This window comes from Sminthopsis crassicaudata, chromosome 4 (genome assembly GCF_048593235.1).
Source record: "Sminthopsis crassicaudata isolate SCR6 chromosome 4, ASM4859323v1, whole genome shotgun sequence".
NCBI classification, from domain to species: domain Eukaryota; kingdom Metazoa; phylum Chordata; class Mammalia; order Dasyuromorphia; family Dasyuridae; genus Sminthopsis; species Sminthopsis crassicaudata.
The window spans coordinates 137,335,880-137,363,418 of NC_133620.1; the positions used below are offsets into that span (position 1 = coordinate 137,335,880).

Consider the following 27,539-nt stretch of genomic DNA (forward strand, 5'->3'; position numbering starts at 1 on the left):
GGTTGCAGAATTTCTCCTCCAATATATACACTCTTCTATGGCTTCAATGCTAATCTCTATACATAGATTTGTTCCTATTTGCTGGGCATTTAAGGTCCACTACAAATTGGTAGTGCTCTCTTTCAAGTCTCATCACATACTTTTCTCTTCCATGAAATCTATGACTCTGTGTCTTTACCTATCCTGCACCCTACAGCAGAAGCATCCTACCTCCTCCCTCTTGACCTAATGATTCCCTACCATCTTTTTAAAACTTATCTCTATTCATGTTTTACAGAAAGTCCTTTTTTGATCCCTTTAGTTAATGATGATTTAGTGACCTTGTTCCACACAGCATTTATCTTTAGGCCTGTCTAATGTACTTATCATAATCCATTACATGAAGTATATGTATGTTATCTTCTCAATGTGGATAATCCCTTTACTATTGTAAGCCCAAGTAGAAGGTTTTAATGAGATACAGAGGCTGAAAAATCTACTGCCCTCAAGTCAACTTGGTTATGAGCTTGTCAAAATATAAATGAATCTATTTCTCAGACAACTAACAGAATACATCACTAAGCTTATATTCAAAACCCTTTCAGTTTGGTAGGACTTTCTAGAGCCTGAGTTCAGCTGGCAAAATCACCACACCACGATAAGGTATCATGGTAGATCTTTAGTGAAAAATATATTACACAATGCTATGTATTATTGTGCATTAGAGCTATTCCAATTTGTAAGCTCCACTAAGGACAAGAAAAAAAGTGATTTTGTACAAAGAATTTTTGTTTCTATGTAGGTATGGACCACTTCGGATTCTTCCAATGTGGCATCTGTTTCTATAACTCTAACTCCCACTTAAAGGACTAGTCAAAGGTCAAAGGGAAACAGACAAGACAAAAGGAAGATATAACAAGACAATTTGCAAACTGGTGCTTATATAGGAAATGGGGGCAAAAAGAGTATGTTATTCAAGAATACTATGACTTCCATCATACAAAAGTGTTCTAATCCATGACATTATAAAACTTTATCATCTTTACCACTGTACTAAGAAATAGTAAAACATTTTCTTTACTTATTTTTTTTTGATTCTCTACTTTCCTTAGGTATCTTATTAGGTTCAAAAGAATTCAACAATGCAGTATCTTAATCTTTCATGTTACTTATTTTAATTTATAAAACGTGATCATAATTTATCACTTCATCTTTCTGGCCCTCTGTCATTAGTGAAAGGAGGAAGTTGAACTTAATGGTATCTATGGTCCTTTCCTATTCCAAACATTCTAGGATTTCTTATAAGATATACTGGTTATAGATTTTAAAAGTCAAAGTCTTCTTTCTCAGATAGTAGGCTTCCTAGCCAGTACTAAGGAGCTGGTTAGCTTCCAGAGTGAGCCACTACAGATGGATGACAATTTCATTTTAGGAAATTTTTGATGTTACAATTCAGAATTAAGATTAAATGTTGGCATCTCCTTTCTCACTTAAAAAAAAAAAGAGAGAGAGAGAAAACAGTTCAATTCTGAGCATGCAACTACCCTACTCAATAAACTTCAGTGATTCCCTATTATCTATCTGTAAGATAAAATGTCAGATTATTCTGTTTGCCATTTAAAGCCCCAATCCATGCTTGCAACCTTATTGAACACTACATTTTCCTCTATGCATAGTGACCCAAATGGCCTGAAGTTGGGGAATGGCTGAATATGTTATGGTATAAGTGCTACAGAATACAATTGTTCTATAAGAAATGATTTTTAAAAAGTTGATTTCAGAAAAGCCTGGAAAGACTTACATGAACTGATGCTAAGTAAAGTAAGCAGAACCAAGAGAACATTGTTTACAGTAACAACAAGATTATGTGATGATCAGCTGTGATGAACTTGGCTCTTTTCAACAATGAGATGATTCAAGGTAATTCTAATAGACCTGTGATAGAAAGTGCTATTCACATCCAGAGAAAGAACTATGGAGATTGAGTGTGTATCAAAGAATAGCATTTTGAATTTTTTTGTAGTGGTTGTTTTGTTAGCTTGTTTTTTTTTTTCTTGTGCTTTTCCCTTTCTTGATCTAATTTTTCTTACACAGCATGATGAATAGGAAAATATGTTTAGAAGAACTGCACATGTTCAATCTATATGGGATTGCTAGCTATCTTGGGGAGGGGCAATAAGGAAGAGAGGGAGAAAAATTTGGAACACAAGGTTTTGCAAAGGTGAATGCTGAAAACTATCATTGCATGTATTTGGAAAATTAAATATTATTTAAAAAATAAAATAAAGTGCAATTCCTTAAAAAAAAAGGATCAACCAATATTTGTAATGGATAAAAAAAAGTATAGAAATACAACTGTTATTTGCAGCAGTTCAAGGAAATACTATCACAGAATGAACAAAGATATGATAAAACTCTTAAGAATAGTAAAGTAGATCAAGACTGATTATATGCTCCCTTTTTACCAATAAAAATAAAATTAACTATAATTTTTCATGTTATTCAAGAGACTAATGTGATTAAAAGCAAACAAAATAAGAGAGTGGCTAGTTCCCTTAAGATGTGAGCAGATATGTACATCTTTAAAAGGGAGACACAGAAAATAAAAAAATCTTCAAGATTCAAAGAAATGAAATTAATAAGAGAAAAGAAATGAAGTAAATGCAAGTAGGACTTATAGCTTACATTTCAAGACTGTCTTGTCTGCCATGCTCTTAAATAACAGCATAAGACCATCAAAATGAACTTAATGTTTATTATTAATTACAACTAAATATATAAAGTATATCAAGGTGATACACAGCTTTTTTTCTTCTATATTCCTTCATTTGACATTCTAGAACCTATAAACAATCCCCAAGGCAAACTGAGTAACCTATTATCTGAGGGAGGGAAAATTTTGGCAGCTTTATTATAGGGCATGATGCTGTAACAGGAAGAACACTCACTGACTTGTGAATCAGGACTGAGCTCTGAATCCTAGCTCTGCCACTGATTAGTGGATTGAAACTGAACAAGTTACTTAAATGTTCTAAGCTTCTTTTTCTTCATATGAAAACAGGAATGATTCTAGCCTTCTTTCCTTTAGGAGGACTTAGGAGGAGAAACACAGAGTAATCTGAGATCAAAGATTTAAAATTAGAAAGGAGACAATCTAGGCTAAATCCCTCTTCTTATAGATACAAAAACTGAGGCCCACAAATCAGGTGCCTGACCCAAAAATCACACTGAAAATAATAGGATTTAGATGTAGCATTTTCCACAATACCCTACTGCTTCAGGGGTACCTAAATAGTGCAGTGGACAGAATGCCAGGCCTAGAATCAGGAAGATCCAAGTTCAAATCCAGCTCGGACACTTACTAGCTGTGGGACCCAGGGCAAATCATTTAATCCTATTTGCCTCAGTTTCCTCATTGGTAAAATGAGCTGAAGAAAGAAACAAACTATTCCAGTATTTTTGCCAAGAAAACCCCAAATGAGGTTGTGAAGAGTCACACACAACTGAATCTACTTAACAAGAGAAGCATGCTGCTTGCCAGTGTGCAAACACTTTGTAAAAAATCTGTATAAAATGTACAATGTAAAATGTAAATTATCATCATCACCATCATAACATGAAAGTAAAATATATAACATTTCTTTACAAAATTTAGGTTTTGAGAAAAAAAGTATCAGAACTTTCTATCCTACCCTAAGAAGTCGTGAACCTTCCCATCACTGTGTTAAAAATGACATGCTCTGAAAAGTATTTGGGTACAGCTATAAGGAACATTTTAAAAAGTAACTGTTAAAAAAAAACCCTCTGCTTCTCAATTAGACTTGGAAAAAAATAATTCACATACCAAACATATTGGAGCAGTGATATATTTTTACATCTAGGTAGAGAATCTGAAGTGTCAGCCAGGCAAACATAGTAATAGCAAATCTACACACAGTCCATTTTCCGAGCTAAAGGCTCTTAGTCATCTCACACTCCTCCCTGGAAGACAAAATGTCCTCTTTCTCTTTTATAAACAGGAAATTAGTAGGCATGCCACGTCAGAATCAAACTCCATAATTTTTTTACCTTCTCTCATGAAGGTTCTCATACCTATAGAAAGGTAGCATGCAATTGCAACAGCTAATAATTCCAAAGAACAAATTTGCACTGGGGAGTTCTCATACTTTGACACTTTCTATTTCTCACTCAGTAGTGCAAAAAGAAAGAGGTAAATATAGAAATATGATTTGTGGAAGGAGATAGAGGCATACTTCTAAATTTTTAAATAAATCTTCTCTTTAGGTACAGTGTAGGCCTGGACTATATAACTGAGCTAGGAATGTAGCACCCAGAGCAAGTACTGGATTTGTGTTTTGTTTTTGTTTTTGTTTTTTTCTATTGTATTGCCACCTATTAAGTGTATTTTCATATTTCAAAAGACAGTAGGAATGCCATTTATATACTGTGAATAAAATTATTAAGTCAATATTTCTGTAAAGATTATCATTCTGGGTCTTTTGTCCCAATGAGATCTGCTAAAAACACTTGGAATTTTTCAGAAGACATATTCTAGAAAAAACTTTCAAATATAAATCACAAAGGCAATATTTACAGAAACTACACATTGACAGATTTGGCACATCTAAGTCACTCAGTAGTGGGTCTGTTGGCTCAACATAATCCTGGCCTTTTGGGAAAATGTCATTGCTAAAATTCATTCTAGGTTTTAAAAAAATCCTCACACGTATTTCCTATTAAGTCAAATACAACATATGAACATTTCTTCAGTTTTCACAGTGGATAAATAAAACCAGATTTCAACAACTTAACAGCAAGAATCAAATAGCCATACTTATCTAGAAACAAAAGATTAAATTTCAAACTTGCAGACATTATTTGTAGAAAGCTACTTACATAACTCTGTAACACAACTCTCTAATATATAAATGTTATATAATCTAATTGAAGAGACATTTATTAAAAGCCTAAGATATTCAGATATTGTGCTAAATCCTGGGGCTATAAACATGAAAAAAAAGTCACTGGTCTGAAAAAGTCTATGTGAATTTTATTGACTAGGAGTAGGGGTGGGATTCAGCATTTGCTCAGAGAAATATATTAAAAGATAGGGCATGTTAGGGGCAAAGGTAGAGACCTAGACAAAGAGTTGTAAGGAAATGATAGAACTGGAAGGGAAGGAACCCCAAAGACCATCTAATTCAAATTTTCATGAAAAAATGGGAACAAAGAGAGGTAACTGATCCAAGATATCCCAAGTAATAAGTCAATGGTAACAAGACTGAACTTTTTCACCAAAAATAACAATGCTTTTGGGGAGAGCGATGGGGCCCAATGGATTAAGCACTAAGTCTAGAGTCAGGAAAACTCATCTTCATGAGTTCAAAGTTGGCCTCAGACACTTAATAACTGTGTGACCCTGGGCAAGACATTTAACCTTACCTCAGTTTCCTCATCTGTAAAATGGACAAGAAAATGGCAAACCACTCCAGCATCTCTGCCAAGAAAATCCCAGATGGGATCATGAAGAGTCGGACACAACAAAACAACAACACTTACTTGATTTAATTTTTTTAGAATAGTGTAATCTCTTGTAATATCAATGCAAAGTTGGTTTAAAAAAGGAAAGATTTACCCCAAACCTCAAAACAATGTTCCCTGTCTTCAAGTCAAGGTATATATGAGAGGAGATAAAAGGTAAATAAAATCTGTTTAGTTTCAATCACACATAGTGGAATTCCAAATATAGGTTTGCTTCTGAGTCTGTAAAAGCACATTTCGGGTAAAATTAGAGCCCACGCAAGTTTTGTATAAAAATGAAGTGGGCTGCGTGAAGGTAGTGGTGGTCAGCCTGAAAAGGTCAATCATTTGGAAAAAGTGATGAGCTACTATTCTAAAAGAGCACAAAGTATTAATATAAAATAAGGAAAAGGTTTCCCCAGCTATGCACAAAAACTGGCCTCATCATATTATAGATGTTTCTCATTTAGTCCATATTTATATGAATAAACATTTATTAAGTACTAACTATGTGCCAGGCACTGTGCTAAGCATTGGAACACAAAAAAAAGGGAAAAAAAACAGTCCCTGCACTTAGGGAGTTCACAATTCAATGATGAATGATATATGCAAACAAAAATGTGCAAAAAAGTTATATATTGGAATTGATAAGTTGAATTGAATAAATGGAATTATATTAATAAGCTGAAAATAATTAACAAAGTGAAGGTACTTAGAATAAAAATAAAGCTTCCTCTAGAAGATGGGATTTCAAATGGAACTTAAAGGAAGCTGAAGAACTCAGTAGGCAAAGATGAAAAGAGAGGACATTTCAGGAATAGGAGACAACCAGAAAAATTGCCCAGAACTCAGAGATAGAGTTCATGGAACAGCAAGATTTTGCCATTGGATCAAAGAGTAGTGGCAGGGAATTAAGCAAGAAAGCTGGAAAAACAGGAAAGGGCTAAGTTATAAAGGACTTTGAGAAAATAGCAGCCTCAGAGGAAAGAAGGGAGCACATACCAGAGATGTTGCAAAAGTTAAATTGTCAATGCTTGGTGACAGATTATAGCTATGGGTGATGTGAGAGAGTGAGAAGTCCAGGATGACCCAGCTTGTGAAAGTGAGATTCAAAAGATGGTGTTACCCTCTACAATAACAAGGAAGTCTGAAGGGCTCAGGGGGAAAGATAAGCATTCCATTTTGAACGCTGTATTTAAGACATGTGCTGATCATTCAGCATTTCTGAAGATTTCTGAAAGGAATTAGAAATGAGAGAATGATGACCAGTAGGGGAAAAAGGGCAGGATAGGTAAATTAAGAATCATCAGCCTAGAGACAGTAATTAAATTCATGGAACTTCATGAGGTCATTAAGTGAAGCAGATTCTAGGTCAAAGTCTTGTCCATACCTACTACTAGGGGATATGTTGTGGGTGAGGATCCCCAAAAAAGAGAAAGTAGTGATTAGATAGGAAGAAGAATCAAGAGAGAATGGTGTCCTGAATATCAAGGAGAAGAAGGTAATCAATAATATCTGCAGAGAGGTTACGGAAATTTAAATTTTTGGTAACTTTGGAGAGATTAGTTTTGGTGGTATGATGAGGTAAGAAACTAGATTATAGGGATATAAGGAAAGACTGAAAGGAGAAAGCATGGAAGAACCTGTTAATCATAGATTGCCTCTTCTCGGAGTTTAATCACAAAGAGCAGAAAAAATAAAGGATGAGAGGGGGATGGAAAGATGAAATAAGGTTTTTTTAGAAAATATTATTGGCAGTAGGGAATGAGGCAGGAAACAAGGAGAGATTAAAAATAAGTGACAGACTAGGAGGGGTAGAGGCAACAATCTGTTTGAGGAGATAGGATGAAATGGTATTATTTAGGCAGCATAAAGATAAAGCGCAAAGACTTTGGCAAAGTAATTTCATCATATGAAACAGGAGCAAAAGAAGAGATGATATGAGATGAAGAGAAGAGGGAGCTCATGGTGAATAGCCTCAATCATTTCTACAAAACATGAGTCAAGATTCTCATCTACATGGAGCAGAAAGGTTAATCCAAGAGCTATCCTCTAATTAGACAGATAGAAGACTTTCCCAAAAGCCCCAAGATAAGGACAATAAATTAATAAATGTTTCATGATTGACTGGCCTTCACCATCAGATAAAATGTACTCCAAACAACTAGTTCCTGCCACTTTCTCCTCTATCATATGTTATTCTCTGAGTTTCCACTTAGAAATGGATCTTTCATGTGTTACTGTATGGACTATCTTATAGAAAGTTAACAGCTTCATTTTTATTATCCCGAAAAGAAAGTTCTGACTTCTATAGGAGCTGAAACAGTCATTTTTTAAAATTCCCTTCATATACTGGGCTACCTTCTGGCAAAGATGAAGCAAAATAAAATTGGGAAAAGAAGGAGTCATACTTGCTAAGAATATTTTGAGTGGTGTGTGGAAAATTGCTCTTCAGTTCTATTTAAACAAATCTTTTTTTCCCCCCTTCTGCAGACTTTATTTTGTTTGTCAAGAAAGGAAACTAATGTTATCTAATTCAATATAAAGGTAAAACAATTACCCTAAAAATTAATATACCTTAATATATACTTGTTACCCAAAGAAATTTACTTAATTTTTATGTAAACAAGAAAATCTTTATCTTTTCATCATCCTTTTATTCCTCCCTTATTTTTCTCTCTTTGACTTAAAAAAAAAAAAAGTACTACTGAAATTTCTCCTTAAAAATATTTACTTTGGTTCACATTCTCAGAAAAGCAATAATTTCCACATTTATAAAATATTTGAGCAAATGTTAATGAACAGATGATTGAAGAGTTAAAGCAAGTGTGGTGACAGAAAGGGCTAGTTAAACACCAAAGGTCACTATAGGTAAGTTGGTAGGGTTTGAAGAGGACAATTCATTCTTTTGGTAAGCTTCCAACTTTTTTCTTTCCTTTTTTTAATAAATGGGAGGGGAGAATGAAGAAAATAAATCACTGTACTATTGGTTGGTAAAGAGTAGGTAAAGGCATTGCCAAAAAAAAAATGAAGAATACAGCTCTTAAGACTTATTATAAAGACTAGAAAAAAGTGTTCTTTTTTATTTCAAAAGATGCCCAAATTGTAGACATGTACAGGACAAAAGCTCAAATCTGAGAATTCCATTGATTTGGGAAACTCCTGAATAAGGAAAGTCTCTCTACCAATGAAGCTTACTTAGCACCTTCTCTGTAATTTATAGCCTTGGATAAGAGACTCCCTAACCATTTTTTGTATCATAGACTCCTTTCTCAGTTTGGTAAAACCTCTGGATGTCTCAGAGTAATGGCTTTAAATGCATAATACAAAATATATAGAATGAAACCAGCTACTTTGAAATACACTTATAAAAAAAGCCAACAAATAAACATAATCAAAGTCAGAATCCCTGTCTTAGAGAGTTGCAGATACTGAGAGGTTGAATGACATATCCAAGATCCCATTGCCAGGATATGTCAAAGGTGGGATTTGAACCCAGAGCTTGCAGACTCTAAGATAGACTCTTTATCCAGTATACACTACCAAATTTCATGTAGACATACGTAGTCTCAATGTAAACCACACTATTTACCAAAAACCAAGAAACTTTTCTATCAAGCAATATATAGACAACTACTTATATTTTTAATAACCTTTATGGTTTACATAGAGCTTTCACAGGCAGCTATGTAAAGTCAGAAACATAAGTACAATTATTCCCATTTTAATTCAGATATAATTCTTCAGATGAAGAATCTGAAATTCAAAGAAATGTCCTGCCTGTTTTTACAGAGCCAGGAAGTGTTAAAGCTGGATAAAGAAGATGGCATCCTTATTCTTAGAAGCTTACAAATGAATAGCAGACATAAGGCAAATTACATAAACAACTATAGTTTAAGATGAAATATGTGATAAAAGAAGAAGAGAGGCCATATTGGATTGTTTGCTGTCATGGACAAACAGAAGGAAGGAAGAGAGGAAGGTGAATGTTGAAATCTATCTTTTCATGTATTTGGAAAAATTAAATTAAATTAAAATTTCAAAAAAGAACCTGTTAATAAGACTTCATCAACAACAAAAGAGAGAGAGATAAGAAAGGTCTAAACAGAGTTTTATAAAAGCTCAAAGGAGTAGGATAAAGGCAGGGGTGAGGAGAATATTCAAAATCCACATTTCTGGTTTTATGGATTTGATTAAAATGATCTGTAGATTAAAGTAATACAGAAGTGTAACAACAGAATACACCTACTAGATTTATCTTTAGAAATCCCAAGTTGTCTTTGCCAATTCAAGCCAATTAAGGCAATTCAGTGATGAAATACTTGAAACTCTCTTACAGCAAGTTAAATTTTTACAAAAGGAAAAACAAGAAAACTTTGCTGCTTTTTAAACCTGAAAGACCAGTTTACTGAACTTTTTCCCTCAATAGCAAGAGCATTATCAACTCGGTAGTGGTTTCTCATTATGAAAGAATATATAGAGATTTAAAATGGGTTGAAAATGTATCCCTCAAGAATAATCAATCCAGTGAACGGACACATACGTTTATTATACTGAGCACACTAGGTAATTCTGGTCCATAATATCAACTTGGCAAGCTGAATGATGGTCTTAATATACCTAAGTAATTAATTAGCTTCATCATAATTTTTGCTTTATGACACTCACTTTTATATGCCAATAGTCAATTTAACGGCATTTTAAATTGGAATAAGACCCCAAGAGAGAAAGAGAAAGCACCATGCTTCTTATTGAATCACAAATCTTACAATCTGATTTTTTTTTAATTTCAGAAATGACCTAATAAACTTGCTTTAGAATTAAATCAATCTTAACAACCTATTCTTTGTGATTATTTCTTCATTTTTGGAAATCACACTGAGATTCTTATCTGAAAACATTTACCACTGTAATTAAGAATTAACAGTTATTTTGTGTGTATCTGTGATAACAATTTCTGGCAGGCCTCCTAGAGAACTTGACTAGCTTCCTCCAGAGGCCTAAAGGAGAAATGCAACTTATTCAGGGCAATCTGGGACCTTGTTTTCTCAGGAGCAGAATCGCAATACTAAGTGTGTATAATGATTCTCCATACCTGAAACTTCATATTATTGTTTTCAAGATTGATTTTAGCTTGAGAAAACTTAGCTTATATAATCTTTCAAAAAGTTACATAACTTTGGGGACCATTACATATTTGTTTACATAATATTATGAATCTGAGATTTATGTAAACAGTTTTCACATCAAGAAAGCAGTATTTGAATTACAATAAATATATAGAGAGAGGTTCCACCATGTAGTGGTGGAAGAGCCAGCCTTGAAGCCAGGAAGGGCCTACAAAATTACTTCAACTCTTTGTTCTCTAAGCAACTCTTTAAAATTACAAATAGCAGACAGGATTCAAAGAGAGTTTCCTTACCTAACTAGTGTACCAATGAAATTCCAATTTCAGTCCTTATCCCCTATATCCCCTACTAAAAACATTATTGAATGAGGCTTTTGCTCAGGGCAAATATAAGAATAAGAGAATAAGAATAAGAATGGGGCAAACTTAACAGTAAGATACTTGGCTAAACCTATAAAAACCTTTCAGTTCTGGCTGCCTTCAATTTCTGAGCAATTCTAATGCTAAATATTATGAGTGACTTTCAAAGATGTTCATATTAAAGAATGCAATTTTGTGCAAAATAATAATTTTCTATTTTCACAAAATTATCATAATTTCTGAAAGGCATGGAATTTTGCTGAAATTTACTTAGCATCTGTTTTTCTACTGATGCATATAAAGAATGTTCTTTGAACAAATTAATCCAAGTTTCCTAGTAAAATTAGAGGGTAAAAGGATTTTAATGATCATGGAAGAATATAAGAAAACACAAAGTCTCACCATTTGCTGTATTCTTTTTAAGGTTATCCAAGAACTCTTCCAGAAGCTGTGATTGGTTAGGAGGGGGGAGGAGGTTTTTCTGGTCCCTGGAAAGGTCACTGTCTGACCAGGATGTGCCCAGGGTTCTCTTTGTATCCAAAGGATTGGCTCTCAGGGAGAGCCTCACACTTCTCTCAGAAAATAATGACTCCATTTGCCTTAGGTCAAGGTCAGAAACGACTTCCCCATTTATAGTCAAGATCTCATTGCCTGTTCTCAACCCTGAGAAGAAGATAAGTTGAAATGTGGTAAGAAAAATGCAGATTTCCCAGAGAAAAACCATCTGACTGAAGAAAAAGACTATAAAACCACACTAGCTAGATAGATAGATGATAGATAGATATTATATATGTGATCACTGCTTTGTTTCTATCATGCAAGAAAAATCAAAATATATAGTACTTTTGTTATTGAAATATAATTGCTTTCTGCTCTTCAAAGGCAAGAATCGTAATAATCCTTTGAAAATGGGACTGTTTTTGAAACTACTTAATCAATTACTCCTGTGTTCATTTGATAATGAAGTCTTGGGAGTTAACTATTCCTTCACTCCCACTCCTAACTATCTATGTATAAAACACTGGCCTCAATTAAAGTATTGTTGACTTTCATCAAAGTCCCAGAAGCAGTATTCTGGAAAAATTGCAAGAGGAAAATTCCATGAGCAAGCTTATTCTTCAAATATTCCAATTAAATGAGAACAATGACACTCTCTATGTCATACAAACCTTCCCCATATGCCAGGCCATCAGGGAGAACATCACTTATAAATATTCGGTTAAGATGCTGATGTTCATCAACTTGAGCTGTAACGGCAAACCCTAGGATAAAAATAATAAAAGAACAACTTAAAAGGTCATGCTATTGCTGAGCTTTTCCAATATGAATAAATAGAATTTACTTCTATATCTTTCCCATGAGTTAGAGATGGTATTGAGGATTCAGTTACAATCATGATATAAGCACAAATATTTAAGAGATGTGGAAAGGCAAGTATTTCACAGTCTAATGTTTCAGAAGTATAAGTATACCTTCATCTCAAACCTGATCACACACAACTTATATAGAACAAAAGCAATCTTTGCAAAATTAAGAAAAAAGATAATATACAAAAGAAATTTGAAAAATGGACTTACTTTCAATTAATATCTCAGTTTTATTAAGGTAAAAGGGAAAAAACAATTTGCAAAAGCAGAAAGGAAAAAAGTTACACTAACATGATAAAATCTGATAAAAACAAAAATTAATTCTTTATCTGTGTCTGTTTATTAATTAACATGTATTTAAGTGAGCTCTTATGGTATGCAATTGGTATTATTTAAAAAAATACAAAGAAAAAGAAGAAATGACCCATAACCTCAAAAAGCCCTTAATCAAGTGGATGATCAAGTGGAACACCCATTTAATGATTAGAGAAAAATTAAGTATATTATTCAGTACTAAATTGTAGGAAGGAGAACTGAAATGTTTCAGATTCAGAAAAAGAAGAAATCAAAGATGGTGAATTAATGGCAGCTATCCAGCTGAATTTTCCCAATATTTTCCTTCAAACAACTTTAAAATAACATCTCAAACCAAATTTGGAAGTGGCAGAGGCAATAAAATGTAAGATGAAAAATTTTCCCAATCTAAGAAAACTTAAGAGGTTGGTGGCAGTAATCTGTGAGACCAGGGTGGAGGCTTGTGGAAGCAACAGCAGCAACAGTAGCTCTCAGTCCAAAGACAGAGGGTCAGACAATGATCAGAAAGAGATTACAAAGGACCCTTTCCTGGTAGTGGGTACAGATGGCCCTCAATGGTAACTCTATTGCCCATAGGTCTGTTAAGAGTTCCAGGGCAGAGAGAGAGGACTACTTGTTACTGCTTGTAAGTCATAAGGGAGATCTTGTTATAATTCCCAAGCAAAAAGGAGTATGACTATTTGTGGCTTCAAGAGATCAAGAACCTTTTCTGGGTCCAGAGTGCAGACCAGAATAATGACGACACCTCACTCTGGATCACACCATCTTGGGAACACTGAAAAAAACAGCTTGGGACAATACCTTCCCATTCCCAGGAAAGCATAGCCCCAAGTTTAACATAAAATTTAAAACCAATAATTAGACTGGGAAAATGAGCAAGCAACAACAACAAAAAAGAACTTGACTAAAAATTCCCTATGGTGGCAGGGAAAAACAAGACAAACTCAGAAGACAATAGTGAAAACAGTTACACCCCCCCACAAAAAAAAAAAAAAAAAAAAAAATTCAAAGAAAAATGTTCATTGGGCCCAAACCCAAGAAGAATTCTTGGAAGAGTTACAGAAAAAGATGAGTGGTAGAAAAAATAGGGAAAAAATAAGAGTAATGCAAGAAAATTATGAAAAGAATTAATAGCTTTGTAAAAGAAGCACAAAAAGGGGGCACTTAGATGGCTTAGTGGATAGAGTGTTGGCCCTAAAGTGAGGAGGACTTGAGTTCAAATTCAGACTCAGACATAATACTTCCTAGCTGTGTGACCCTAGGCAAGTCACTTAACCCTAATTGCCTCAAAAGGAAAAAAAAAAAAAAAGGCACAAAAAATAGAACTGGTCAAATGGTAAAAGAGGCACAAAAATTCACTAAACAGAAAAATGTTTTAAAAATTAAAATGACCAAATGAAAAAAAAAATTTAGTTAAAAAAAATTAACTAAAGGACCAGTTCAAGTCTTGTGATGAAGACAGCCATCTATACCCAGAAAGGGGACTGTGAGGACTGAGTGTGGATCACAACAGATTTTCACTTTTTTGTTGTAATTTGCTTGCATTTTGTTTTCTTTCTTATTTTTTTCCTTTTTGTTCTGATTTTTCTTGTGCAGAATGATATGTGGAAATATATATATAGAAGGATTGCCCATGTTTTATACATACTGAATTACTTGCTGTCTGGGGAGGGAATTGGAGGGGAAGGAAGGGAGAAAAACATTTGGAACACAAGGTTTTGCAAGGATGAATGTTGAAAGTTATCTATGATTATGTTTTGAAAATAAAAAGCTTTAATATAAAACAAAAAATAAAAATAAACAAATAAACAAATGCATTTTCATGAAAAAAGAAAAATTAAATAAAGAACTCATTAAAAAGAAGAATTTATAAATGGTGGGAGAAAGTTACAAAATCTCACTTAAGAAAATAATTGCTTAAAAAATAAAATAGGCCTAGTAAAACCTAGTGACTACATGAGATATCAAGAAACAATAAAACAAAGCCCAAAGAATGAAAAAAAAAATCAAAGTAAATGTGAAATATTTTATTAAAAAAAGACAATTTGGAAAACAGATCAAAGAGGCATAATTTAAGAATTATTGGCTGTATAGAGCCAGAACTCTGGAAAAGTATACTTGAAACAAGGTGTTAACTCAGTGGAATTGATGAGAAGATGGTTCTCTAGTATACATATACTTAGTACTTAGCATGGCTCTCTAGTTCACACATAATCAGTATTCTGTAATGATGTAACTGTAATAGGGTCTTTAAGGGCTGAGAGGACTAAAAATGAGACATTCCAGTTTTGACCATCCTCCTGGTGGCTCTCTTGCCTCCCCTGCACTCAAGACTGGATCTGTGAAGGAAACAAAGACTCTAGACTCTATTCCTGGCCATTCTCCTGGTGTCTATCCTGCTGAGACTAAGGCCCATCTGAAGGACCTCCAGAAAGCTAGCCCAAACATTACAATTGGCCTACTTTGAAAACCACAATCAATTAAAAACAAGCCTAGACATCATGTTTCAAGACATTGTCAAGGAAAACTGCCCTAATATATTAGGTCCAGAGGGTAAAATATAAATTGAAAGGATCTATTCATTACTTCCTAAAGAAATCCCAAGATGAAATTAAAAAGGAAGAAATCAAGTGTTGTGTGAATTTTAAGAGCATTTCAGAAGGAGACTATTCGAATCAACATAATCTTTCCTTTAGGAGAATCTTTTCTTCTCCATCCAAGACACAGAACTTAGGAAGCAAAGGGTGAGATATAAGATTACATGACCTGCCCACAGACATACGAACAGAATGAATAATGGAATATCAATGAGTATACTTTTATACCCCTGTATCATAATTAATAATAAAATTAGAAAAAATAATAAAAAATAAAACAATCTTGCATATTTTAATCTATGTTTTTTTAATGTATATTATGAAAAGGTTGGTATATTTGAACTTGAGATATTCACACTGATAATTGCAGTACTTCTGAGAGTAAAGATAAAATATATTCAAAATGGGGAGCAAGAAGGGATAGGAAAGACAGCAAGAATTTCTAGGAAGAGTTTTCATCATACTTACCAAAATCAGTAACATTCTCAGTCTTAGTAAGATGTACATGATAAACACTTAGAGGAAAGATTTCTATTTCATCATAAACCTATAAAAGGTAATAAAACACAAAATAATACATTCATGAACATTTGAAACAGAAGGCTTAAATGAACTCATGCAAAGTAAAATGAGCAGAATCAGAACATCATACACAGTAATAGTAATATTGTAAGGATGATCAACTGTCAAAAACTTCACTACTCTGAGCAAGATAATGATCTCAGACAGTTCCAAAGGATACATGATGAAAAATGTTATTCACCATCAGAGAGCTGATGAACTATCAGTGCTGACTAAAGCATTTTTTCATTGTCTTTATTTCTCCTCTTTTTTTGCAACATGACTAATATGGAAATGTTATATATGACTTCATATGTATAATGGGTATCATATTCCTTAGCTTTTCAATGGGCAGAAGAATGGCTGGAGGGAGGAAGAGAATTTGGAAACTCCAAATAAAATAATGTTTAAAAAAATAAAGATGGTAAAATTTTAAAAAAGAAAAGAACCACACTTGCCAGGCAGGATGTGAATTGTGTTACAAGCTTAGGATAAAGTTTATAAGCAATCTTATAATTAAGATCACAAATTTAGAGCTGGAAAGAACTTAGAAACCATTTAGTCTAAGGCCATCATTTCAACGATAAGGAAACTTGAAGCTTTTTGAGCTCCAGTATTTGCTTATGGTTATATAGCTAATAAAGTATTAGAGCAGGGATTGGAACCAGGTCTTCCTGACAACAAAGCCATTATTCTTGCTACTATGCCATGTCAAAATTCATTTGTTTAACTTGCCTGTTCTTGCATATATTCATAAGGAGCTGGAATTGAATACTCAATGTTTTCATCAATTAGTCTTCTAAGTTGTAGGCAATAGTACCTGGGATCCAGTTGCTTCATCTATAGAAGAGTGAGAAAGTTGTTTAGGTGTTTGAGTCTTATTTATAAAAGCCATCACTGTTTACAATAAGCTATCTTGTCTTCTAACTTATAGAAGTTTCTAAGAATATTGGCTATGAAGCTATAACTTTCTATATAAATCCTCACTTCAGATTTCAATGTGCAATCAAGAAAAGTATTTTTGTATGAGATAAAATTAACTCCTAAATAGTGCAAATCCAAGAACATGAAGTAGTGTATGTGTACATATATATGTATACACAAACATATACAATATGTGTATGTGTATATGCATATGCACACATGAGCATAGGTAATGGCAGAATTTATGCCTTTACCTCAGCAAATCATAATTCTTTCTATATTGTCTGCCCATTTTATAAGTAAGGAATTATAGATCAGTGAATTTATAGCCAACTAGATAATATGGATGTTAGGATTCAAACTCATTGCTTTTGATTTTAGAATCACCAACTACTCTTTCCATTCCATATACCATATTGGTTTCACACTTTATGCTACCTATTGAATGCAGCTGACTAGTAATAAAAATATTTTTATTACTAAATTTTCTATTGATTAACTGTAATATCAGTTCTTGATATAAACTAATGATTAAATTAGAAAACCTTCTAAAATGTATATATAACCTCATTCCACAGAAATGAATAATAAGCAATAAGCAACCATGTGCAAAATGCAAAATAAACAAGATCTCCTTCACAAAGTACAAATAAACAAGCTATGGTTTTTCCAACCTTTTTCATAATATATACATCATCAAAATCAAAGTATGGTTGGGTGGAAAAATATCAGAGTAGAGCTCTGACAAAACAGAAATTTTCCAACTATCCCTTAGACTATAACTCCATTAAGTTGTTAATAACTTGTATTCAGAAGAACAAAAAAAGAAAAATACAGAAAAGGTAATATGATTGTATTATGAAAGATATTACACATGAATGAAATGAAAAAGTGTTTAAAAGAATTTGCACTATCAGAATTTGTGAGTGAATGCATAGATACATAAATAATATACTTTAAATAGAGTTCCATATCAGCTTATTACTTCAAGCCAAAGTGACAAAAGAAAAATAAAGTTATACATTTTCTATATTTAGCATATATAAATGTGGAGCAGAGTGCTGAGGGTTACACATGCTTTCTCGATTTCACATATATTTATTTGTATTAACTCAATTGCCTCTGCAAATGAGAATATTTAAGCTCTGGAATGCCACCTGGTGGTTTAAAAACTTTGATCTAATATACCCATCCCTAAACTAATCCTCAGGAATCAGTAGATATTTATTTTCAGTCATCACTATCTTGCTTTTCAGATTCCATTAGAAATAAAATTCTCAATTAACAATAAAAAATTCTATTACTTTAGAGATGTCTACTAAGAACTTGGTAGTTAGTTACTTAGTTCGCAGAAATTTGGTATGTTTCATACAACTCTTCAGGATAAAATTGTATTATTGAAAATTTATTTTAATGCAATACAAACTACAACTCTAAACCATTCAAGGTAGAGTATAATTTATGATTTCAAATGTATAGGAAAGCAGTGATGTATACATAACTCATAGCCTTTCTCTAACCCTCCTCCTATTCTCAAGCCAAGCTTAGAGTCAACTATTTCTACAATCCTATTCTTGTACTAATAGCTGAGCTTTGAAAAGAAAAGAAGCTTCTTTGAAATATTTTTATTACTAGTCAACTGCATTCAGTAGTATTATCTAGCTGGCTATAAATTCACTAATCTATAATTCCTCACTTATAAATTCTTCATCTATAAAATACAAACATTGCCTATCTCATAACAATAAAATTGTTCAATTCAAATTAATAAGTATGTATTAAGCCCTTCCTATATAAGCAGGCACCACTCTTGGTATTGGGGATAGGAAGACATAAATGAAATAGTGCTTAAATTTTAATGTATTCTAATTTGTCGTTTATCCAGATAAATGAGTAAAGGAGAAAGAGAGAGAGAGAGAGAGAGAGAGAGAGAGAGAGAGAGAGAGAGAGAGAGAGAGAGAGAGAGAGAGAGAGAGAGAGAGAGAGAAAGAAAGAGAAAGTTGAGATGCTTAAGTCTCAGATACAAGTGGCATTCACACCTGGGGATTAAGGAAATGTTTTCTGGAGGAAATAGCAATTTAGCTGCACCTTGAAAAGAACTAAATCTCACACACACACACACACACACACACACACACACAAGAGGCAGAGCATACAAACTTTAAAATGCTACATAAATGCATTACAAACTGACTGAGACTTAGAGTGACATATATGAGACAGAATAACATTCACCTTTATACAATACTTTTAAGGTTTACAAAGATTTTTATCTTAAGTCATTGTGACACATGCATGTGTGTTTGAGTGTGTAAGACAGAGAGGCAAAGAGACAGATTCAAAGAAACACATAGACAGAGACATACAAAGAATCTTAAAAAGGGAAGAGAAAAGAACAAAAGGCTATAGAGAAGGAGAGGGAGAGGAAGAAGAAGAGAGAGTATAATGAACTCCTAATATAGAAACTTCCTTCACTGACATAGATCCACAGTTCCTCTGAAGGTATTTACCTGAGGATCTTAGAACTGGTAGTAGAAAGCTCACATAGGTAATAGTGCTGCTCACAATGTATGTATTGCAAGTATTATAATGACAAAAATAAAAAGCTGAGGCTGAAAGAGATGACACAATTTAGAAATATCAGAGATAAAATTCAAACTCAGATCTTATTGACTCCTAGCCCATAACTCTGGCCACTGTACAATGTCATTCACTATCTCATTTTCATTAAGGTGACAAGTTATTTTCTTTCACAAGTCTTTAAGTTTTCTAACAGACATCTGTATTTTACAGAGCTGTCTGAACTCTAGTACAGTGACACATACAAATGAGAAAATATTAAGGCTCTACAATGTATTTATGTAAAATTTAATACCTTGCATGCTAGAGACAAAATATCTTCCACTCTGTGTTCTGGTTTGATGTTTAGAGTAACTCCTTGATTATCTTGAAAATGAACATAAGTCTGGATTTCCCAAATGTTTTCCCGGGGACCACTGTCTGATGCTGAACTGTAAATATGCAGAAATTCATCCACCTGTTGTCAGATACCATAAGAAAATACAAATAGTTAAGAATTAAACAGAGTGAATCACTTAAATTAAAACCCTTTTAATAATTAAAAATATTTTTAATCTTGATCACAATTCTAGAACAAAAAGGACATTTAACAGTGCTCACTTTCTTTAAAAATTAGAATTGAATGCTATTTTCAATATATTCATCAACTCTTTCCAGACAATTATTTCTCCCTTTCGTTTCCTGATCTTTTAAAAGTTGTCCCTATGGATAGATAAAAAAAAATCCTTTACCTACTACAACTCCATAGCTACTTAATTCTTCAGAACTCTTACCAAATATTATCAAAATGCACCAACTCTACAAGAAGCTTTTCCCAATTAATAAAGAGCCACCTAATATCTCCAATGTATTCACATCCAGTTTCCATTTGTACCAGACACTGATGTGATATTTTTCACTTATTGTTAATAGTATATCCTCATATTATATCCATTAGTTGTTTGGAGAACATTGCTTATTGACAGAAATTTGCCCTCAGTCATTAGAACGCTGAGTCTCAAGATTCTATCAATCTTATTTATTCATTATGTATATGGTAAACACCATTGCAACAGCAGACTGCTTATACAAAATCTCTACTGAGCTGCCTATACCTAATGATATGCCAGGCTATGTATAGGGGGCTTAAACGTGTTTCACAACATTAGTATGCAAAATCCAAAGTGTGAAGAATTTGTTCAGAATCCTTTTGTAATAACAATCTGTGCTGAGAGCTGACACAAAAAAATGTTTTCATGAAAGAATAGGTATACTTCCATCACACTGAATATAAATGTAAGTTTTCTTGAAAGGTCTATCACATTTTAACTCACTTCACATTGAATTTTACAAAATTTAGAAGACATAAGAAAAAAACCTAACACAATTCAATAAATAATATACAAAAAATATATATACATATGTTGAAGAAGAACAAATAGATTCTGTCAGAACATGCTTAGGAGGAATAATAGTCTTTTCACTAATATTTTTGAAAAACAGATTTGGACTTGGAAAATGGGAAGGGAACAAACATTTCTTAAGCCCTAATATGCATTAGAGCCTGTGCTAAGGGCTTTATAAATATTATCTCATTTGATCTTTATAATAAGCCTGAGGGAGGAATTACACTAACAAATTTGCTATATACCTATCACTTTAATGTTTAAAAAAAAAGTAACCTGATTTGAGTGTTTTCTTATCTTTACCAATAAAGAGAAAGAGGAAGGGAAAGCAAATTTTTGACTCAAAGACTTATGGGAGAAAATAATACAATCATAGCATCTGGAAATGATGGTAATGATGCTAAGTTGTCATAAATTAGAGTTGAAAGAGACCTAGAAACCAATTTTTTCAATACTCTCACTTTATAGATAAGGGAAATGACACCATAGAGAGAAGTGCATTTGCCTGGGATCACACACTGAGCCACAATTAAGAGTCAAACCCAAATTTGGTGAATCCAAATTGAAGATTCTTTCCATTATGCCATTCTCTCTGTGAGGGATTCAGAGAGCAGACATTATCCAAATAATTTCTTCTAGAACAGGCCTAGAGATAGAAAAGTATCTGTTCTTCCTGCTCACAGGTTATTTTCCAAAATGAGCTTTCAGACAATTCTTATCATTTTGGTGGCTTGAGCCACCTGGTGTATGTCTTAGAGGGGGAGGCCTCAAGCTATGTAAAATCCCAGTAGAGGTCACTATGGAGTAAGAAATCAAACCAAAACAATGCTAAGGAGAGACATTGAAATTTTCTCAATTACTGATAAAGAAGGTAAAAAGTGTCTTTTGAGACAAGTGTTTCTACAATGCACTAAGGAATATCTAAAGAAAAATTTGCAAACTTGCAAACACTTGCTAATGGTCATTTTTGCCTGCCTCAAATCTCTCCTTACTCCAGTTCAAGCTACATAGTCAACCCTAAAAAGAATTTTCCCTTTAGGCAATACTACTATTCACACAGCTTACATAGTAGAAGCAAAGTATGGATACTAAAAGAAACATAATAAAAAGTTAGCCTACTTTGGAGGAAGCAGTACTGAAGATCATGAATGGAAAACCTAAACTTATGGAAGTATCTACATCTACACTTCAATTAGCTTTGTTAAATAAAATGATTAAATGATTTCATTTTTCTGATGCTGCTGAAAAATTAATTAGAAAGATATCTAAATAAACCATTGCTTTAAATAGTATATTAATTTTTGGTGGAGCTGTGAATCACAGGTCCAATCATTCTTGAAAGCATTTTGGAATTATGCTAAGAAAAGTGGCTAAGACATCCATACCCTTTGACCTATCTAGATCAGCAAGTTTCAAAAAAATCAACTATAAAACACAAGGAGTTTCATAAGCAGCAGAATCTTTGTACCAGCATTTTTATAGTAACAGAGCTAAAAACAAAGTAGATTCCCTTCAAGCAAATAATGACTAAACAAATTGTAGCATATTAGTAGAACAGAATCTATAAGAACCTGTCCTTATTTGAAACAATCAATCTGAATTCTATGGGAAACAATGGCAAGTCATCTGAACTGAATCAAAGTTAAGTAATAGAATCTGGGAAATCATACGTAATTATAGCAATATAAATAATAGTAACAAAATACCTAGAACTGTACTGTAAAATACTGTAAAGTAATACTGTAAAAGTATAATGACCAAACTTGGCTTCAAAGGATCAAAGGAATAAGCATTAAACAACTATTTTGTCCCATGTACTAAGCCAAATGCTTTATAAATATTATATCATCTGATTAAATGATCAAAAAAGAGATATGAGAATGAATTTCTCTTACTGCTTGACAAAGGTAGGAGACTACATTTGAGGAATATTACATATAATATTGGATTTGTCTTGCCAAACCACTCTTTTACCTTTTTTTTTTTTTTTTTAAATTTTGGTTATGATTTCACTCTCCCTAGGGGAGAACATGTTGGAAAATATAGTTGACATAAAAACCAAAAGATGCCAACAATAAATTTAAATAAAAAATATTGTGATAATTCCTTAATACAGAAGCCTATATCTTACTTTTTTGAAGCATGCATACTAAAATTATCTAATAGCTCATATTTATAAAGTTTTAAATATATAAAACACTTTACATAAATTATTCCCTTTAAGCCTCAGCATAAGGCTAAGAAAAAAAAGGTATCAAGACTTTTTGAGTGATAATTTAAACTATAATTTAAAATAAACCAACTCTATCCTACTTGGTTACTCAACACAAACACACAAAGCCATTTACAAAGTGATGCACTGGGCATGGAGATAGAGGTAGCACTAAAGAAATATAGGATTGAGTTAAAACTGGCACAGCATGTCTACAAATCACAACTATTCCCCAATGTGGATAGTTGAAAGCCAAAACACACCCCTGTATTTTTGTTACAGCTGTTATGACTTTCATTTAACACCTTCAATGAGTTGTAAGAGTCTCAAGATACCTCTATCCATTGGCATTCATAGCATCAAATAAATCTCTAGGGTGTACTCTCTAGCCCCAAGAATAATTCAACCTAAAAGGAATGTGAATTATAGGTGTTCAGCAGAGGATGTTTTATTTATATTTATTCAGTGGTTTGATATCAGAAACCCCCAAAACAAAGTGGATTTTTCAGATATAATAGAAATAAACCTAGGACACCCCCCCCAGCTATCTGACTGGGGCACTTCTCAGGGAGTTCTGGGCACTTCCATTAGCTTTATGACTGGGATATTTCCAAAGACACATGTATTGAGTCCCTTGCTGAAGAATGAGTAAACAAAAGCTTTGGATTCATTCACTGATCCATCTTATGGGGGTAAGGGTATATTTAGAGAGATGCCTACCATACTGAGGAACAAGAAGATTTGCCCAAGCATTATACTTAAAAAGGAGAGATAACTTCTGTTCTCTTTCTACGCCCACCACTTCTCATTTATTAAGCATGTAATAGTTCTTGAGCTCTTCTCTAAACTTGCCTACCCTAGCAGCAGTGGTGACTACTCACACAGAACAGGGAAAACAGATATTTGTCTAGAAGAGACTAAGGCTGAATCAAAAGGTTTTCATGTTTTAAGTGCCTTCAAGGAGATCAAGTAGGACTTGTTGGCAATTATTTATGTTTTAAGTATAACCCTGGGCAAGTCACTTAATCTTGTTTGACTCAGTTTCCTCATCTGTAAATTGGACTGGATAAAGGAATGGCAAACCTCTGCCATTGTCAGTATCTCTGCTAAGAAAACTGCAAATGGGGCCACAGAGTCAGATGTGATCAAAGCAAATGAACAGAAACAGAAAGTGGGCACTTATGAATTTTTGTATCTTAAGGATATTTAGTGGTGGAAGAAATGGCTAGCTGTCACTTGATCTAGTTCATACATTCATTGCCTTTATGGGAAGACTCTTTTAGGAACACCAAGAAAAGAGCCAGACTTGATCTTTAAAAAAATTTTATTCCCAGAGCTCCTTGAGCCAATGAGTTAGACAATGTTCCTAAAATTCAGAAATAGAAAAAACCTGATAACCCAAGGACTTGCACTCAGGCTAAGTGAGCTCACAGATATAGCCCTTTGGTGAGGCTCCCAATGCCCAGTTCACATAAGGTTTCATATAGAAAATCAAGCTATCGGTCATTTATTAATCACCAGTTAGTTATACATTCAACACTATATAAGCTGCTGTGTAAAATATGGTTCCTATCATTAAAAAGCTTTCAGTTTAGGTGGAAAGACAAAGGAATACATAATGTGAATCATCATAAGTTTCATAGAAGCTAATAAAAATATAACAGAAGCTGGAAGAAAGAATTTATCTTTTATAACTTGCTTTAAGGCTTATTAGCTATTATTTGTTGATCTATAATATCATGTGATCTTTTTGATAATCCTATGAACTGTTTGCTAACTACAAAGCCTGACCAGTGACTCTAAACTCTGATGTATGCTTGTAGGGACAATTAGATGAATTTTCATATCCTTCTTTATATAAAGAGAAGCAATGTGGAAGAGGAGGTATAGTGTTGACTTTGAAGCCAGGACAACTTTTGTATGAATCCAGCCCCTAACACATTCCTGGCTTGTATAACTCTAAGTAAGTCACTTAAGTTATCTCAGGATTTAGGCAATTTTTTAAGACTCCGATTTGCACAAAAGATGTCAACCTGCACTGTTCCAAAGAGTTTCCTTAACCTGGAATTTCCCATACCAATAAAATCACAGCTCAAATCCTTGCCCCTCTTTATCACTTTATTAAGATGATTGAAAACTAGTTTGATTTTCACCTGGTAAAATACTTATAACCTTTGGGAAAAAAATACAAAAATAGTTTAGAAAATTGTTTTACCTGTCTATTCCCAGCATAGTAAAAAAAAAAAAAAAAAAAAAAAAACAACCTACCTCATGGAATTATAAAAAAAAAGAATTTTAAAAACCATAAGAACTTATGAAAATGTGTTGTTATAAATTAATATATTAATTATTCATTAAAAATAACTAATAAAATTGGTATATTAATTAATATATTGGTATGTTAGTATTAAAAGCCACTCTCTCAATGCTTCTATTATATGGGACAAAGCAGCGATTTCATTGATGCAGAGTATTCCTAGTGAAAACTTTCTTGATTCTGCACCTATTCTTCAACTTAATCTAACTTTTCAAACCCTGAAGGGATAAATGGTTTCACCAGTTAGATGTACCAGATATGTATCAGAATATGTACCACAGACAGGTCTTGAATTCAGGCTTTCCTCTCTTCATAACTGAATTTGGTTTTCTGTCCTCTACACCATGCTTCCTCAATCCCTCAGCACATGTTTATTCCATCACCTTCCAAACAGACCATTTTCAAGCTTGTGGCCTCATTTACTTTGGATCAGTGATCTCATGATCACTAGTGGATTTTCTTAGATCACTCCTGAAGATCCCAAGCTAAGTTACTACCGCCAAAATAAACAAACAAATAACAACAGCAAACTATCTTTGACAGCCAGTATTCTAGTGATAAGTCTCTCTAGCACTGATGATGCTAGCTCTTGGATAGTAAAAACATAATCTATTGCTAGGACAACATTTCAAACTTTTCCAACACTTTAAGATATGAAAAAACTAATTCTCTGATTGCAAAATCCCCAAAGAGTCTTTGTGAGGCATCAGAATAACCAGTATATCTCACAAAAGGTTCCCCCCACCAACTATCACAATCCAGTTGAAGCTTCTGATAAATATCTAAAATCAATTGAGTGAATCAAGGACTTATGCCATCAAATAACAGACTAGAATATGAGGCTCACAACTGGAAATAGCATACAAAAGAAAAAAGGAATCATTTTTATCATATCACATAATTATAAGGAATCACTACAGCAATAACAACTTTCTCATACTATAATAGCAACAGATTTTCACATCACTTTGCATCATATTTCTCCATCCACATAGTGGGAACAATAAAAAATTACTAAATAACCTCAATTGCCATTACTATGAAGATTAACTGGCTGATGTTTGCAAAGCACTTTAGATACCCTTATATGACAATTTCTATGTAAGTACTGATTACTATTGCATTAATGGTCCTGAAACCACATGTCAAATTATTCATGCTCCATGTGCTTCATGGAGAGAAAATGGAAACACTGGGTGTTAGCACAGCAGATGCTTTTGGATCAAATGGCTTATAATTACTACTTGGATCACTAAACGGAAATAAGAGGCAACATGGCAATCTGGCTGTCACAAGTGGGCCTTCATCTCTATAGCTGCTGGTAAAAAGAAATTCTATTAGCAAGTGAAATGAAAAAAAAGACAACATATTCAGGAGCAAAAGAGTTGTTGCACAGTTCTACATTTTCTTTATCAAACATAAGCTGTCATAGAAAAGAACACATCAACTTCCCATTTGAGGAGATGCCCAAACACCAGGATTGCTATGGTTTCAACAGAAAGAAAATAGTATTTTTTAATGTCTGAAACATATTACTAAGCGGTGATTAACAGAGTTGTTTCATTCATATTTTCCTTTTTAGAAAATGACAGGACTTTTTTCTTTTTCCGGTTTATAGTCAAATGACTAATACGGCAATGCTTCATTCATTCATTGCCACAAAAACTTAAGATACTCCCTATTTCTCTCAACCTACTTCTGGGCCCTGCCCCATATCTAATTTTCCAGCATAGAAAGCCAAGGATTATGGACAATTCCAAGTTCTGCCATGATATAGCAAAAGCAATTGGCTACTTCATCACTTTCTTTTAACTTAGCTTATTGTTGTCATCTTTTCCAAAAAGAAACTCCTTCCTTCAAATAACTACATTGGGCTTATTCACCAAAGAATACTTAGTAATATGGAAAAAAAAAAGCTTTCATTTTTGGCCTGCTAGACTTTATTCCCGTTGGCTTGGCAGTCTTTTTCTTTCTTTCAAAAAAATACTCTTAAATGAAAACTTTTCACTTCAACTTTAACAAATTTAAGATTGGGAATGATTCACTTCTGAGTCATTAATAGATGAGTACATCAGTTAGAGTGGGTTTTTTTTTAATTTATAGAGTGTTATACTTCCAATAGCTAAAAAATGACTTCTTTAAATACTATGATAACACATATGAAAATGAAACAATCTACATCTATAATCAGAGAATTGCAGAGTTGAGAAGGGACCTCAATGTCTATTTACATTAACCATAAATAAAAGGAACCCTAAAACAGAAAAATAGACATACTGCATCTGCCTGAAGTC

The 27,539-nt window shown here is 33.3% G+C and overlaps 1 protein-coding gene across 7 annotated transcripts in view; it reads right to left on the reverse strand.

The window, feature by feature from the left end:
• The window catches only part of TIAM2 (TIAM Rac1 associated GEF 2), a 281,831-nt gene that overhangs the window by 80,059 nt on the left and 174,233 nt on the right, over positions 1 to 27,539 (reverse strand). For 6 of the 7 annotated variants that reach the window (XM_074309456.1, XM_074309452.1, XM_074309453.1 and 3 more), the window contains 5 exons: positions 19,627 to 19,788; positions 16,563 to 16,667; positions 15,735 to 15,813; positions 12,157 to 12,249; positions 11,390 to 11,650 (listed from right to left, as the gene is read on the reverse strand). In XM_074309456.1, the coding sequence (XP_074165557.1) occupies positions 11,390 to 11,650; positions 12,157 to 12,249; positions 15,735 to 15,813; positions 16,563 to 16,667; positions 19,627 to 19,788 (700 nt within the window). The remainder of the gene's footprint in view (positions 1 to 11,389; positions 11,651 to 12,156; positions 12,250 to 15,734; positions 15,814 to 16,562; positions 16,668 to 19,626; positions 19,789 to 27,539) is intronic. The other variant, XM_074309459.1, reaches the window with a different exon arrangement.